Source organism: Myxocyprinus asiaticus, chromosome 13, assembly GCF_019703515.2.
Source record: "Myxocyprinus asiaticus isolate MX2 ecotype Aquarium Trade chromosome 13, UBuf_Myxa_2, whole genome shotgun sequence".
Classification (NCBI taxonomy): Eukaryota; Metazoa; Chordata; class Actinopteri; order Cypriniformes; family Catostomidae; genus Myxocyprinus; species Myxocyprinus asiaticus.
Genome location: NC_059356.1, coordinates 36,996,052 through 37,012,364, shown reverse-complemented (window position 1 = coordinate 37,012,364; position 16,313 = coordinate 36,996,052). Strand labels below are relative to the sequence as shown.

General features: G+C 38.1%; 2 protein-coding genes across 7 annotated transcripts in view; one reads left to right on the top strand and one right to left on the bottom strand.

Annotated features, from left to right (window-relative positions):
• Nucleotides 1-8,965, top strand: part of LOC127450563 (ataxin-7-like protein 3) — a 24,288-nt gene extending 15,323 nt beyond the window's left edge. For 2 of the 3 annotated variants that reach the window (XM_051714792.1, XM_051714791.1), the window contains exons 11-13: nucleotides 3,324-3,395; nucleotides 4,932-5,068; nucleotides 6,781-8,965. In XM_051714792.1, coding sequence (XP_051570752.1) covers nucleotides 3,324-3,395; nucleotides 4,932-5,068; nucleotides 6,781-7,025 — 454 coding nt within the window. In that variant the 3' untranslated portion in view covers nucleotides 7,026-8,965. The remainder of the gene's footprint in view (nucleotides 1-3,323; nucleotides 3,396-4,931; nucleotides 5,069-6,780) is intronic. The other variant, XM_051714793.1, reaches the window with a different exon arrangement.
• LOC127450564 (transmembrane and ubiquitin-like domain-containing protein 2) lies at nucleotides 7,785-16,313 on the bottom strand. Of its 4 annotated transcripts, XM_051714797.1 has the most exons (5): nucleotides 16,213-16,284; nucleotides 14,998-15,034; nucleotides 14,657-14,733; nucleotides 13,960-14,474; nucleotides 7,785-10,336 (listed from the first exon to the last, which is right to left on the bottom strand). In XM_051714797.1, the coding sequence occupies exons 4-5, from the start codon at nucleotides 14,457-14,459 to the stop codon at nucleotides 9,949-9,951; spliced, it is 888 nt and encodes a 295-aa protein (XP_051570757.1). In that variant the 5' UTR covers nucleotides 14,460-14,474; nucleotides 14,657-14,733; nucleotides 14,998-15,034; nucleotides 16,213-16,284; the 3' UTR covers nucleotides 7,785-9,948. The 4 variants fall into 4 exon arrangements, with proteins under 4 accessions (XP_051570757.1, XP_051570754.1, XP_051570758.1 ...); XM_051714794.1 differs by lacking the exon at nucleotides 14,657-14,733 and having other exon boundaries at nucleotides 16,213-16,313; XM_051714798.1 differs by lacking the exon at nucleotides 14,998-15,034 and having other exon boundaries at nucleotides 16,213-16,255.

Below are 16,313 nucleotides of genomic sequence, written 5' to 3'. Positions count from 1 at the left end.
TTCCACAAGCTTCTCGCAATAAGTTGCTGGAATTTTGGCCCATTCCTCCAGACTGAACTGGTGTAACTTAGTCAGGTTTGTAGGCCTCCTTGCTTGCACATGCTTTTTCAGTTCTGCCCACAAATTTTCTATCGGATTGAGATCAGGGCTTTGTGATGGCCACTCCATTACCTTAACTTTGTTGTCCTTAAGCCATTTTGCCACAATTTAGGAGGCATGCTTTGGGTCATTGTCTATTTGGAAGACTCATTTGCAAACAAGCTTTAACTTCCTGGCTGATGTCTCCATCATAACATCCAAACATAACAATGGTCATTATGGCCAGACAGTTCAGTTTTTGTTTCATCAGACCAGAGGACATTTCTCCAGAAAGTAAGGTTCCCATGTGCACTTGCAAACTGTACTCTGGCTTTTTTATGGCAGTTTTGGAGCAGTGGATTCTTCCTTGCTGAGCAGCCTTTCAGGTTATGTTGATATAGGACACGTTTTACTGTGGATATAGATACTTGTCTACCTGTTTCCTCCAGCATCTTTACAAGGTCCTTTGCTGTTGTACTGGGATTGATTTGCACTTTTCGCCCCAAACTATGTTCATCTCTAGGAGACAGAATGCATCTCCTTCCTGAGCTGTATGATGGCTGTGTGGTCCCATGGTGTTTATACTTGCATACTGTTGTTTGTACAGATCAACGTGGGGCCTTCAGGCATTTAGAAATTGCTACAAAGGATGAACCAGACTTGTGGAGGTCCACTTTTTTTTTTTTTTCGGAGGCTGATTTCTTTTGATTTTCCCATGATGTCAAGCAAAGATGCACTGAGTTTGAAGGTAGGGCTTAAAATACATCCACAGGTACACCTCCAAATGACTCCAATTAGCCTATCAGAAGCTATTGGCTAATTTCTTAAAGTCTTGACATCATTTTCTGGAATTTTCCAAGCTGCTTAAAGATACTTTTAATCGCTTTCCACTCTGAATTAATTACAAACAAATAGAGAAAAATGAAAAGTTTATCAAGTCATAATTTATTCCTTGATGCTTACAAGTGTGACAGCTTCTTCACAAATCGCATGCCTTAAGCCGAAGCAGCGGGAGTCTGAGCTCCACCCCCTCAGGCCTTCAGAATTTCTTCAGAATCCCTCAACAGTGCAAATGAATGGGCAACTAAAGTCAGATTGTCAGATTCATCAGTCAATCAGATTGATTTATTTGTTCTTGGTGGGTGTGATCTTAAGGATATGTCCCAGTCGAGACCTTCTAGCTGGCCTTGAGTGACGCAATGTGATGTGTTAAGTGATGTACGTAATTCGAGAGCGAAAAGCGTAAGATCAAGCTGTCTGACGAATCGGCTGTCATCACTGCTGGTATTGCCGATGAGAAAGAGATCCTTATGGATTTAAAAAGACAATGTTCTGCATGGTGTGATTGCTTAATTTATTAAACAGGAAAGGAGGACTGATTTTCATTTCAAACAAATTGGTAAGTGCTTTTTGCATTGTTATAGCAACATCATGAAGTGCAACATCATGTGTTTTCTAAGTGTAAATTAGGCTGTTTGAGCATTCAGTGTCGGATCAAGTTTTGAAAAGTAGTCCTGCGTTCCATTCAACTCGGAAAGTCAGATTTTACAACTTCCTACTAGGAAAAGTGCAATGGAATGCATCTTGAAGTCAGAATTACAACTTGTAGGCTCGTGCAGAAATTCTCAACTCCGATTTTGCAGAGATGCAGGGGCATGATGTCACACAAACATGTCGACACTATACAAAGTGATAAACGTTCACTTTATTAAGTAATATCGATAAATGAGTTCATTTCCACATTACATGATAATAAAGCTTGTTTAACAAATGCCTGTAGAAGCAGGTGTATAAAACATTATAATCTCTTTTGATAATTGTACACCTGAAGCACAAATGATAGCGCTGCAGAATTGTTTATCAGTTGGGTTGCTAGAAGACATCTCTAATGGGAGTCAAACCCCTGCTAAGCTAACGGGAGCGCTGCAGTTCCGAATATCGAGGAATGGAATGCATTTATGGTCAGAGATACCAAGTAGGAATATCCCACATCCAACTTGAATGGAATGCAGCATAACCGTATACACTGACGAAACTAAATGTATTGCGAGCAACATTTAAATCGCAAATATTATTAGATAGATTTTTCCAGGTATTATAGACCTCTTTGGTAGATTCATTTGAAAAATTATGATTTTTGAATGTCTGTTCGGGAGACGTTCATTTCACAAACAGTCATGCTGCAGTTAAAATTAGGCTTGCTTGAGCGTTGTGTCATTTCAAGTTCTGGCTTTCATGCATGGACGTGTTTTTAAAATGTCAGTTGGTACTACTAGTTAGCTGTGACATAATGTATGATGCCCAAAGACACAGGGTGTCTTATTCACTGTGAAACTGTGTTTTCTCAATGGCATGAATCACACTGAAGGCCTAGACTTTAAATGCACGGCCCACCACTGCTTAAAGGCACAGTATGTAAACTTCTGACCCACTGAAATTGTGATATAGTCAATTAAATGTGAAACAATCTGTCTGTAAACAATTGTTGGAAAAACTACTCGTGTCATGCAAAGTAGATGTGCTAAATGACTTGCCAAAACAATAGTTTGCTAATATGAAATCTGTGGAGTGGTAAAAAAAATTTGTTTTAATGACTTCAACCTAAGTGTATGTAAACTTCTGACTTCAACTGTATATCCATTAATTGAGCTTCATTTATTCCCACTGTACTTGAAAAAGAATCCTAGCAGTGAAATCGTATGTGCCTGTGTTGTGTGATCAAGGGGACATTGCTTTTGCCCATTAATTCATTGTCATTGACTGTGTGAGTGCTTATTTTTATTAGTCTATGTGAATATATTATGCTGCTTTGGAGCCAGAAATAGATTGTGCATGTGATGTGTAAACACATGATCTTTTTCATTTGTGTAAACGGAAATGATCATGTTATGTTGGGACTGATTTTACGGAACACAACTGGCAACTCAACATTAATGCCAATTTATTAATTGGTGTCCACTTTTCAGTTTTGTTTTTGCTGTGTCATTTGATTTGGCATGTCTTCATTCCAATTAGACAAAGTACACCATTCTTTCCCAATTGGACAGTCATCAGTTGTTTCAAAGCACTGCCTGTTTTGCAAAGCAAGAGACTTTTTGAACATCAGCCAGCACTGAAACCCCTTCCCTAAAAGCTAATATCTAACCCTAAAGCCCCCTCTCAAATTATGTTGGCAATGTTCATCCAGTCTCTTGCCCAGTCCTTGTCTCTGGTGCAGTGCGTAATGCCACGTTGTGTCCTGGCAGGTCCCAGCGGTGTCCCCAGCACACGGACGAACAGAGGAGGGCAGTCAGGGTCTTCCTCCTTGGGCCGTCCGCGTGAGTTTCAGCCCTTCTTCCAACCCTGACCTCTCCCTGTCAGAAAACAATCAGTATTCCATTCACTTTCCTTTCCTTACATCTATCCCTCTATTAATTCACCTCTAATTCATCAAGCTTTTATCATTTGTAGTAGCTGTTTGACAAACAAATGATCGAGAAAAGCTACAAGGTCCTAGTACTGACCCTTGAGGCACACAATCAAGCATCAGTGTACAGCTTAGTCATAACGGATTACATGTAATCTGGATTGTTTAATCAGATTACAAAAATCAGGTACTTGTAATTGGATTAAATTACATTTTAAAATACTCATAATCAGACTAGTTACTTTTTTGTAGATTACATAATTACATATTAACAAGGCAACGGCAGTAAATTAATACATTTTGATTATCCTAATTTTTCACTTCTTCAGCCAAAAATGTTTCATTCTAAATCAGCACACCGCTGATAAAAGTTGTGTAAATCTTAGAGTATTTTTGGAAGAGAGGGGGAGGTTGTGTGTATTGCACTCTGAACTGATACCTGCTACTAGCCAGTCACGTGAAGATGGAGCGGTCTGTCTCTGGATCTATAAAGATAATTTCATTTTTAAGGAGACACGGGCAAAAACATCACTTTGCAATGTAAACTCTGCTTTCCAAAACTTAATATCCTGTCAACTGCAAAAGATTCTACGTGAAATCTAAAGAAGCATTTGGAGGAATGTTTGCTTTTTTTTTTTTTTTTTTTTTTACTTCGAAAATCTAATAAACTCGAACACATTTTTTCAATTATTATTTGAATTTTCACTCTGTGTGTAATATAACCATGTCGCAATGTCTTTGGAAGGGTTTAGTCCATCAAACGCATCAAAATGCACAAATACACGTCATTTCATATTCAGTTGGATTAGCGCTGCAAAGTTACTTAAAGTTTTTTAAATTGCTTTTGTAGTCAGTTTCAAAAATGTATATGAATGCACTTTTGGTGTAGGGATAACTTTGAGACATTTTTGTGAAGCTGATTCACAAATATAACTGGTCTGATCTCTTGCTACACATGAATTGTGTTTGTAAAATGGCAAAACTGCATGACCACATTTGTGTTAACATGCCAGTAAGAAATCCCTGTTAAACTTAAACATATGTGAGTCTGTCATTGATGGAGGGCCTAGACCTCTATCAGCATCACAGGGGAAAACATGAAAATATGCAAACTTTCTTCATATTTTTACATTTGCAATCATCTGAATTTGTGGACATAAGCACCACTCAAAAAGCCATGCAGAATTTGGTTGAAAGTAATCCAAAAGTAATCAGAATAGATTACCCAAAAGATTTAATCTGTGAGATTATTACTGATAGCATTTTTTGACGTGTAATTTGTAATCAGTACCTGATTACATTTCACAAGTAATCCACCCAGCACTGGTCTTTGGTTTAAGATCTGTTCCTTGTTTCTTTGATCTGGCTTCTTTAGTTACAATATCACTGGTGGATTGTGTGCTTGCTTGTCACTGTGTAGAATCATACCATGATTTCTGTGTGATAGGTCGACACTACCTGACTCAGATACAATGCTGGAAAATGATAGTTATGATGCACCTGATGGCCAGCTCATCGTGTCCCGCCTCCAGTGGGATGGCTCCTCTGATATCTCACCATCAGACTCTGCATCGTCAAAAGCCAGTGAGTTTTTAACAAAAGACTTGAACACGTTTCAAAATGACCTGCTCCTTATAGTGACAAGATCTGAAAATGTAAGTATGCAAGTCTAGAAGTCTGTGAACAAGTCATGCTTTTATTTCACATAGAAAAACCCACTGAAATTCCTGTAGCCTATATTTATTAGTAATAAGTAAGTCTCCAAACCCTCTTGTTTGGTGCAACTGCAAATACTGGTTTGTTCAAATTAACAGGAGTGGCTTATGGAGAAACAGAACACATTTACATTTTAAATCACCCTCAGAACTCAAAGATTAAGTAATGCAGACCTATATTCATAAATATAGATATAAACTCCTCTTCAGCATATTATGGTCAAATTTAAAAGCTCTCCTTACCCACATACATTAGAGTAATAGCAAAAAGTGTGTGGCTACTTGGGGCTTACAGGAGCAGTGATCAAAGCAGACATGAGACATTTGTCGTACTGAAATTATATTTCACCTCGTGATTCTTTTGATAATCATTTGAACATTGGTGTTAAGCCAACAAAATAAAAGGCGTAGTCACATTCCTGACAATGAGCCTTCGTTTGATTTATGGCTTGTCTATTTTAGTTCTATTAAGCAGTTTGCATTCAAATTTTCACTGTATGGCAGTGCTTATTAACATACTGTAAATGCAAAAGTGATGGAGTTCTACAAAAGTTCATATTCTAAGCTTTCAAATGGTACCACATATGACTAATTATCTTTCCAGGGGCTTTAACATTTTAAATGTAAACCACAGGCCCAGAGATTTATGCCGAGCTTAAAGAGGTAAATAAATATAAATAATTCACAAAGTAACACCTGTAATTGACTTTAATTTGCTCTTACACACCTTAACATTTCTCATTTGCTCTTTCATTTAATCAGCACAGCCTCAAATGTACGTGTGTATTGTATTACATGTTTGGCTGCAGTTTGAAAGTGAAATGTCCAGCTGACGGCGCCAAAACCCATTGAAATTAGGTTGTATTTAGATGAGCTTTTGAAGGTGGATTTGGAGGTTTTAATGAGTAAACCGTACATCACTTAACTAAAACTTTACCCTAAACCTAACCAATAGTGTTTTAAAATATAAATGAGGCAATAATAAAGACAACCTAACCCAACCAACCCCTAAACCCAGTGAAAAAGCAATTTTTTTCTTAAGCAACTAGCCAACCAAGGGCTAAACCCAACCAAGCGAAATGAAAAGCACATTTTCTGAAGCAAGCACGTCTTTCCATGTCACTTCCATGACACTGTCGTGTCATGTTTCAGCTTGCGTTCTTGAGTGGTCCTAAACCCCAGTCAGCTGTGTTCAAAGTCCAATGCTTTACCTTGTGATCTACCGTGAAAGCCAGTTACATCAGAATAAGTGCATACAAGTAGGAGGGTCTATAATACAAGCGTAAAAAAATTCTCATTTTTCAAACGATGTATTAGAGTAAAAGTGTGTCAATATCATAACATAGCAGTGTATGAGTAATAGAGAAAAAGAGGTGTTTATAAAGTCCTAATCAGCTTTTGACATTGTTTTGTGTGAATGGGAATAAAACACAGTTGTTGTAGTGCCTCTAGTGTTCATTTCATCTAGAAACTGTAGCGATTTGTACCTGGAGACATGTATATCGTGTTTTGCAAAAATGTATATAGAATCATGTTTTCAGTATGAGACCAGGTTGCATTTATTTGTTGTCTACATCCTAGGCACCAACAACTCTGAATCTAAGAGACCTAAGAAAGAGAAGAAGCCCAGCACGCTGTCTTTGAGTAGCACTGGAAGAGGTGGAGGAGAGAGGGAAAAAGGACAGGAACGAGAGAGAGGAGACAGAGAGAGAGTAGCCAGCGGTGGGAGTTGCAGCAGCTCTCAGAATGCACTGGGCCTATCCAGTCGAAAAAAGAGACCAAAACTGCCAGTTCCCCACCCCAGCATCTATGATGACCTAAACTAAGGAACATGTCTCTCACACACACACACAAAAAAACACATAAACAACTTTCTGGGACCTGAATAATGCTTGATGATGACTAACTAGATTAGTCTTCAGATGATCTCTGAGGTCCAACATTTCAAGGAACATGAATGTGTGGCGTATGTGTGTACGAAAGGGAAAATCAGGGAGACTTCAGAAGTTACCCATACTCAATCCCATATTTTAAATCTCCGTTTCTGAGATTTGTAGACAAGAAAACACATTTGTTACGGCACATTCATGCACAGTGAAAAGTGAGAACTGCCGTGTTTTCTTTTAGTGACTGTGTGTGTGTGTGTGTGTGTGTGTGTGTGTGTTTGTGTGCGTGCGCGCGCGCGCAAAATGGAGAAAGATTGTGTTTGCGCCACTTTGTTTTGTACTATGCATTTAGTCATTCTGTGTTGCATACTTCTGTATTTACATGTGTATACATGTGAGTTTTGGGTTTACAGTGACACATGAAAATGTGCCATGGTGTGTATGGGACATGTAGTGTCCTTACATAGGTTAATATGTGCAATGTCCTCTACTGGTTTCCCTCATATTGTCCTGATAATGTTACTGCAACCTTTTCTCTTCTCTGCAGCTTACTGCCCTACAACGTGTCTCGAACTGTCTTTCTTGACAATGTCTTGCTAAACAATGGACTTTCATTAGCACTACCAACAGCTTTCTGCCAAACCTGTGGTTGCACAATCTTTTGCCTGTGTTTGTTAATATGCTTTGTCTTGACTGGTATTTTTTTTTTTTTTGTCTGACAGTATTTATTTAGTCTGCTTTGTGAGTGTTAGTTATTTTTATAATCTTGGCTTTTTGAGTCCTTATCTTTTGTCCTCTGTGTGATTGTGTGCTATGCATTTCCTTTGACCACAGAGTTTGGATTGCTGAAAAGTTCAGCGGTCAGAAGACTTCCTATGTTTTATTAGGTGTCAGCTTTTTTGAAGAATTTTGGTAAAAAAAACAAAAAAATTATTATTTTTTTTTTTGCAGAAGTGCAAATAGTAATTGAAGATGCACTTAAAATGGATCAAATCCAGTCAGTACAGCCTTATTTGATTGTCTTATAAGTGATTTTTTTTTTGTCATGGATTTGTTTGTGCATTTTGTGACTTGAATTGTAAATGAACTGAGAGCTTTTGATTTAGGCAGTATGAATGGAATTGCCTGTATGATGAGAAAATAAAAGAAAAATACAAAAACATTGTGCAATTTACACAGGATATAACATTAATTTGGGTGGGTGTTTGTATGCCGTTTACTGTAATGCTGTTATTTATCTCAGTGGACTGTAGTCATCTCTGTAGTAGTATAAATAAAACTCAATATTTCTCAGAACTCATAATTACCCCGTCATTGTTCCCCACAATCACATTGGTCCGGAGATTTGTAAACATTGCAATCGCTCTTAAAATTATGGTTCTTTATTAGCACCATGAGGAACCTTTAACATCCATGGAACATTCCCACTGTACAAAAGTTTCTTTAAACTAATCCAATTATTCAAAAAGCTTCTTTGGAGAACCAAAAATGGTTCCTCTGTGGCATCGTTCTGAAAACCCCTTTGAAATAATTATTTTTAAGAGTTTGTCCTTTATTGCGTGTATTTTATATGTGCAGAAACAAGCACACGTTTCAGTCATGAGCCGTTTTATTCTGAATTATTGCATCAAAGCGAAATCAAATCCGTTTTAATTTAATAAACTAGTTATCTGCAATAAAGAGTGAGATTAGGTAGCCAAGTTTCCCCTAAAACAAAATAAACAGATAATTCTGACAATATTAATGACAGCAAAATGTAATGCATTCATAAGGTAACCAATTAACTGTCGACAGTTTTTTTTTAGGTTACTCCATGAACCTTCTTGGTTTTATCTACAATAAATACATTGTTTATATACAGATTTTACAGGATGTCAAATTATTTGATCTGTTATCCGTGTCAAATATGAAAAAATAAATAAAAAAAGGCTGTAAATGCAACTACATGTAACAATGTTAACAGTTAACTGAACTACATCTGAACAAGAAGACAATGAACCATAAGTCAAAATACTTTGCACTGAGTTTGTGGCATCTAGAATCACCATCATATAGGCTGGTATAAAACTGGCCTATTTGATGATGATAATGATTATGAACTGTAACAAGTCAGAAATAGCAGCTTACATGCTGAGCTAGACTTGTAGAAACACAAGTTTGAAATAAATTCAGTGTAACAAACAAACAACCTTCAATTCCAAACATGAAAGGTAATTGTCTCATAACATCTGCTAACACAAGTACGCCACAGCTTTTCATTATTATTTGTGCATTATGATTGGAACGTAGGAAAGTTTGCTACTACAGGAGATAGTCATGTTATTACTGGTTAAAACAAGCCACAACTATTGATAAACCTAAAATCAATGAGCCTAATTCATGAAACACGAACAGAACAGATTTCTGTGTAAACTTCTTAAATTGGCACATTCAATTCAACCACTTTATGAACAGTTCACCCAGAAATGTTTTGCTTGTTCATGAATGAGGCTCAATTAGTCAGCACAAACTGCAATTTCTCTAAATAAAAGACCAGTGAGATGTGAAATCTTGAATTCTCTTCACACAGAATTTAAATAATTGTATATGCTATTTTTTTTTCAAGCTAAATTATACAGCAATGTTACATTGTGCATGCTCACGAATTAAGCTGAAAGCACTAGTGCACACTTTCACCACATACATACACAAATTCAGACATTTTCTAAATGGCACCAGAAGCCTCAGAGGCTCCCTGAGAACGTTCTCTGCTACCACTGAGCTGCTATTGTTTTCTGTAGTTTCTTTCTCCTTCTCAATACTTCTTCCCCAATATTGGCACCATTCCTCTATGCGGGATGCTTCTTTTCATCCATCCATCTTTTCATCGACTGTGCATGCCAAAGATGAGAAAACTGAAGAAGACTGTGACCCCAACCAGAGAGATGGTGGCCGGTGCAGTGAACAGCTGGCGGTAGTTGATTCGGAAGTACCAGACCACAGCAAGGAGCACCACAAACACTGGGATCACCAGGCTTCCGGTGCTGAGAGCCAGACCGGCCGATCGCAGCCCCCCGGTGAGCATGGAACTCGCCCCAACTCGAGGGTTGTCCTCTGCCACGGCCTCACGCAATTCCTGGGCTTGGGAGATGTGACAGTGGAGCACGCTGTTGTGGGTGATGTTGAGAGACACGAGAGACCGCTGGGGGTCCTGCAAGAGCTGGCCCTGGTAGATGAGCTTGATCTGATGTTCACGGCCAGAGAAATATTTACTGATGGGGGCAGGAGATGACAAACAAATGTGAAAAACAAGAATGAGGAACATTTAAGTTTTGGACCAAAAGTTTTTTTTATAGTAATGCAAGTACAGCTCCCGTCTAACTGAAAGGGGAAAGACTGAAATCTCCAAAACTTTTTGAAAATTCTAAATTGCAATTTTGCATACTCAAAAGGCCACTGCAGGGAGGCAGTACTTGTAGCATTCCAAATTAAAACTGAGCAACAGAATGCAACAGTCTGGTTTCAAAAGTTTAAAAAAACATTCATTCTCTTCATTGGCAAACTGATTTTTAACGATAACACGTAAATCTTTAAATTCAGACCTACCATGAGCTCCAAAGTTGTTAATCGATGTTATATGCTCCTGTTAAAGCCACCAGTCTGCGTTATTTTAACTTATTTATTTTTTGTGTGTGTGTGTTTCACAGTAGAATTCCTGGTAAAGAACTACACTACCCATGATTCTGCAGTGAAAACAAAATCCACCAGTCAACCGACAACAGAGTCAGTCTCCTTACACACTCAAATTTGCAATAAACTTGAAATGTGTTGCTTCTATACCTATAAATAACTTTAAATCAATAGTTATATATTTTTCGATCTGTGTTTTCCCGATTACATCATTCACAATGCTTCATGAGCAGTACTGGGTAGTAACAGATTACATAATTAGATTGCAAAAATCAAGTACTTGTAATTAGATTAAAATTACATTTTAAAATACTTTGATTCTAATTACAGTTTTTTAATGGATTACATGATTATATATTAATCAGACTAAGGCAGAAAAAACAATTATGCACAATTAATCAAATTAAAATTATAATATGTCCTAGTGTGATTATTAAATTACGAAAGGCTGCAATCTTAGTCTGCATGAGCTGCGTGCTTTAAAGTGAATTTGTGAAGCTGACCGCTCATAACTCCAAACTCCACAGAATCATATGCTATGGGAGATGACGGAGCAGAGCCCTCATTCACTGTAAAGCGTGCAGCACAAGCAAACTTTATATTTATATAACTAAATTAAAGCATTTGGGCTTTAACGATCACACTGTAGTAATAATAATAATAAGTAATTATGAATAATAATAAAATAATAATAATACAATTTAAGCAATTAAGTAAGAGTGCCGCTGTACTAAATAAAAGTTTGGTTAAAAATGCAATGGTATGTTGAAAAGTAATTTTTCTGTAATCATTTGTTAAAACGTTTTAAGAATTAATTTGATAAGACACTATTTTGGTGATTACATTAAATCACACTAAATACAGTTAAAATACAGTTTTCAGATAAAATACTGATTTCAGCAGGTCTGAAAAACTTTTAAGCAATGCATACCTTATTGAGAAACACTTGGACACATGCTTTTGTTTTAATGTATTATTTACACTGATATGTAACTTTTTAAATAGGCTAAAGGAATGTGTTATTGCCATATTAGCATTTGTTGTATTTATTTATTTGCTGTGGTATCAAGTCGACATTGGTATCGAGAACCGTAAAATTTCACTGGTATCAGACGGTACCTACTATTGAAATTTTGGTATTGTGACAACACTAAAAGAAGTCTTCAATTCTTATATTTTGATGCATTATGTAAGTATTCTTTAATACATTTAAGCAACATTGTCAAAATGGTACAAGCTTTTCCTACTTAAGTAATCCAAGTCATCTAAAAGCAATCAGATTACATTTCCTTGTAAAAATGTAATCCAAGAGATTTTAGACATGTAATTTCTAATCAGTACCAGATTACAATTGAGGAGTAATCTACACAGCACTGTTCATGGGTTTGTAGTTCATTCCCTCTTGAAACATGTTAAGTACACAGTCTTATAGTCTGATTTTCAAATACTTTTTTGCTTAAAATCAATAATAATGATTTTGTTATTCACGTTGAGCTGGTTGGTTTAGTTCATGGTTTACAACTCTATTATGAAGGCTTTTATAAATCTCTATTCAAGAAATTAACTTGGAAAATACTTCCGGCAGAAAAAGTGGGTGGGCACTGTTGCACTCCCTTCACAGAGGGCCATTCTACAAGGCTGTCAGCAAAGTGTACATATGATAATAATTTTATGGAAGTCATTTTGCTGTGTATGATCATGTGAACCTGATGTAATTTGTTTAAAATCTTACCTGTGGTTTTAAAACCCACAATTGCACTAGGCAATGACAAAACTGCATTTGTCACCAAAGCAAATGACTTTTAACTGTAAGCCATGACTTCCTTTCCTACAGCTGACATGTTGAGCATAGCATTTACTCCCATTCATTTTTAAACAAAATGCTTGTCTCCTATTTCGAGCATAATATGACTTTATTTTTATCACATAATGCAGGGGTCTTCAACCATTTTCAGGCCAAGGACCCCTTGGTGGGTAGAGAGATGGAGCCAGGACCCCCGTTACATATTGTATAAAATTGAGTGTTGCGTTTTATGCCAATAAAAACATGAATGGTAGGCTACCATATTATTGTATGTACATACTTCATGATGTTTACATTGCAAAGCCATTGAAATAATAATTAAATGCTGCCCTGCTGAAAAGACCAGCTAAAACCAGCATAAGCTGGTTGGCTGGTTTTAGCTGGCTTTAGCTGGTCAGGTTGGTCATACTGATCTTAGCTGGTCAGGATGGTCTTAGCTAGTCTCCCAGCCTGACCAGCTAAAAAGTGTTCAAACCTCCCTCTGAAACCTGCTAACTGACCAGCCTAGCTAGGCTGGGCGACCAGCTAAAACCAGCTTAAGCTGGTTTTTTGCTGGTCTTTTCAGCAGGGATTTCCAACAGGGGTCTGCTACATTTTTGACATGAAGTGACATTTTTAAATTCCCCTGTAAATCCCTGTGCCAAACCTCCTCCAAAAAGAAAGAAAAAGACAGACATATAGATAGACAGATAGGCAGAAAAACAGACAGACCCTGTCCATGCAGAATAAAACAACTTTTATAAGGTTACTATAATGGAGTCTTCATCTCATGTGAGTGATCGATTTTATACATATATTTTAAAATGACTGTTGATTTCATTGAGGAAAACAATGACTGAGTGCACCTTTAATTATGCTAATTTGAGAGTCACCGTCTTGTGTGTGTGGAACGTCAAGGACCGTGTTTGCCAGCTTGATAATCTCAGCAGTAACTATTTAATTACACCAGGCAAGTAAGCTGTTGTTCTGAAAGCAGGCTGTCATCTGCTCAACCACACAGCGCGACCAACTTAAAGCAGATGCGTTTACTCACACGACCCTCTACTGCAGCACTGCTGAACCTGATGTCTGTCACGCATTGAGAAGCTTGTGATGAGTGGTGGGCACGTGAAGGGTTTGTCCAGGCTGCGCTCTTCTGCTGACTAGTGCTGTTTAGTCACACTTAGATTTGGCATGCAGCTGCGAAGGACTTCAACCCATCGATAATTCATACTCCTGTCTCTCGCTGTCGCTCGCGTGCGAGTGATTATTACAAATGCCACCAAGGTGGATCAAACAATAATTTGCAGACGCCCTGCGGTACCACCGCGGACCCCTTGGGGGTTGCGGACCCCCTGTTGAAGACCCTTGACATAATGTGTGTATTGTCAAAGTTTGTGTGTGTGTTTGACTCATTATCACCTCTTCAGCATTCCTACTGTGTCCTGTGGTCTGAGCACAGCGAGCTCCTCTGTGTCGTTCAAGAATTTCAGTCTCACTGTGATACTTGTGGCCTCATCTTCTTCTTCCTCTTCCATCACTTCCTCCTTCCCCTCTTCCTTTCCATTACCCTGAACACAGCTCACTTTCTTCCTTGCGCCCTGAACATCCAACAGCTCCTCCTCTCCCAGCACATCCTCTCCATCCTCTTCCTGTTTCTCCTCATCTACTGGCTCCTCATCTGACTGCTCACTGGGCTCTGAGCTGGGAGGGGAGCCCGCGTAGCTGTCGTGACCCCCCAAGCCAATAAGGGAGGCATGGGCACCCACAGTGAGAATGGTTCCCAAAATGTGATCACCACGGTCAGCCACGTGGGTAGACAGCCAGGCGAGGACCAGCGCCAGGAACAGGACTACCACGCCACCCAATGTTGTTGCCTCCTCCCCGACCCCGTCTAGCACAGTTAGAGCACACACCGCCATCCCAGCCCACTCTACCTGCATAGGCAAGATCAAGAGAGAGGAAGATAAAAAAAAAAAGAAAAAGAAAAAAAGGAGTTAAAAATACAACGTCGAAATGACATTTGCAACATATTTTTCTTCCGTAATGTGATGTATTTCTGAGTGAAACAACGAGAGAAAGAAAAGTAGGGACTTCCATATCCATAAAGTATCAAAACCTGATTCAGAGTTTGCAGTCAATTGTGGAGGACTATTTGTTAACATTATCCAATAGGATAATAGGGCCAGGTGACATCTGTCAAAAAGGAAAGTTATTTCAGTGGCAAAACAAGTTATAAATTTTAATATGAAGATATAGGCCTATTAAGAGACCAAATAGGGCCAATTATGAATGAGATGACCACTTAGTCTTAGTTACCTGCCGCAGTCTGGCATTTATGATTGGTAACTGTTATAATCTTGTATAATTGTAACTTTTAATGACAGGTAATTGCTAAACTGAAAGACAGTTAAAGGGTTAGTTCACCCAAAAATGAAAATTCTCTCATCATTTACTCACCCTCATGCCATCCCAGATGTGTATGACTGACTTGCTTCTGCAGAACACAAAAAAAAGATTTTAGATGAATATATCAGCTCTGTTGGTCCATAAAATGCAAGTGAATGGTGGTCAGAACTTTGTAACTCTAAAAAAGGACATAAAGACAGCATAAAAGTAACCCATACGGCTCCTGTCTTCTGAAGTGATCCAACTGGTTTTCTGTGAGAATAGACCAAAATATAACTACTTTCCCCACTATAAATCTAGACATCAGCAGTCTCCTTAGCGATCATGATTTCAAGCTCGATTACACTTCCTAGCGCCATCTAACAAAGCACTAGGAAATGTAATCGAGCTTGACATCATGATTGTGCCTAGAGACTGCAATGGCAAGATGTACAATGAAAAGGGAGTCACATTTTGGCCTGTGCTCACCTAAAATTGATGTGATTGCACATGAATTTACTCATTTGTAAGTTGCTTTGGTTAAAAGCGTCTGCAAAATTACTAAATGTAAATGTGAAGATATTGATTAAATCACTGAAGTCTTATTGATTATTACTCTTATGCTGCCTTTATGTGCTTTCTGGAGCTACAACGTTCTGGTCACCATTCACTTGCATTGTAAGGACCTACAGAGCTGAAATATTCTACTAAAAATATTTGTTTGTGTTCAGAAGAAGACAGAAAGTCATACACATCTAAAATGGCATGAGGGTAAGTAAAAGATGAGAGAATTTTCATTTTTTTGGGTTAACTATTCCTTAAGTTTAGATATATTATCTAACAAGACAGCGAAGTATGTAAGTGTGTTGTACAGTTTATTAAGAGTGCAAAGACCTTAACACTGTTACCTAACTTTAAGTGACACACTTCTTAGCTCAGACTGCATTAGGAAATAAGCCTACTGACGACAATGAGTGTCTTTTTTGTGTTTAACGCTCTTTAAATGAACATAAAGATGTTTCAGTTCATTGCACCTTTAAATTTCCCTCTGTTAAGTTAGTTTTGTAATATACTGTTATCAGAGAGTTTGAATTTTCGTAGGTGTTCGCTAGCTGTTTCAGCTAAAGCCACGAAGCCTTTCACAAATCTCCACCGTTACATTTAATGTCACCCACAGAGACTAGAATAGCTGTCTGAACGGGATTGCAGCTAATCGTTTAGAGGCGGTGCAGGACGACCTTGATTCACGCGCACCTGCTATTTAAACATATATAACCGCATAGTTACCTTTTCTTCCTTCCTATCATTCTGGATCGCCGCTGTCTCTGTCCTTGCACCGGTTCATAAACGCAACACCTTCCTGGCTTAGAGATAAACGCTCGCGCACG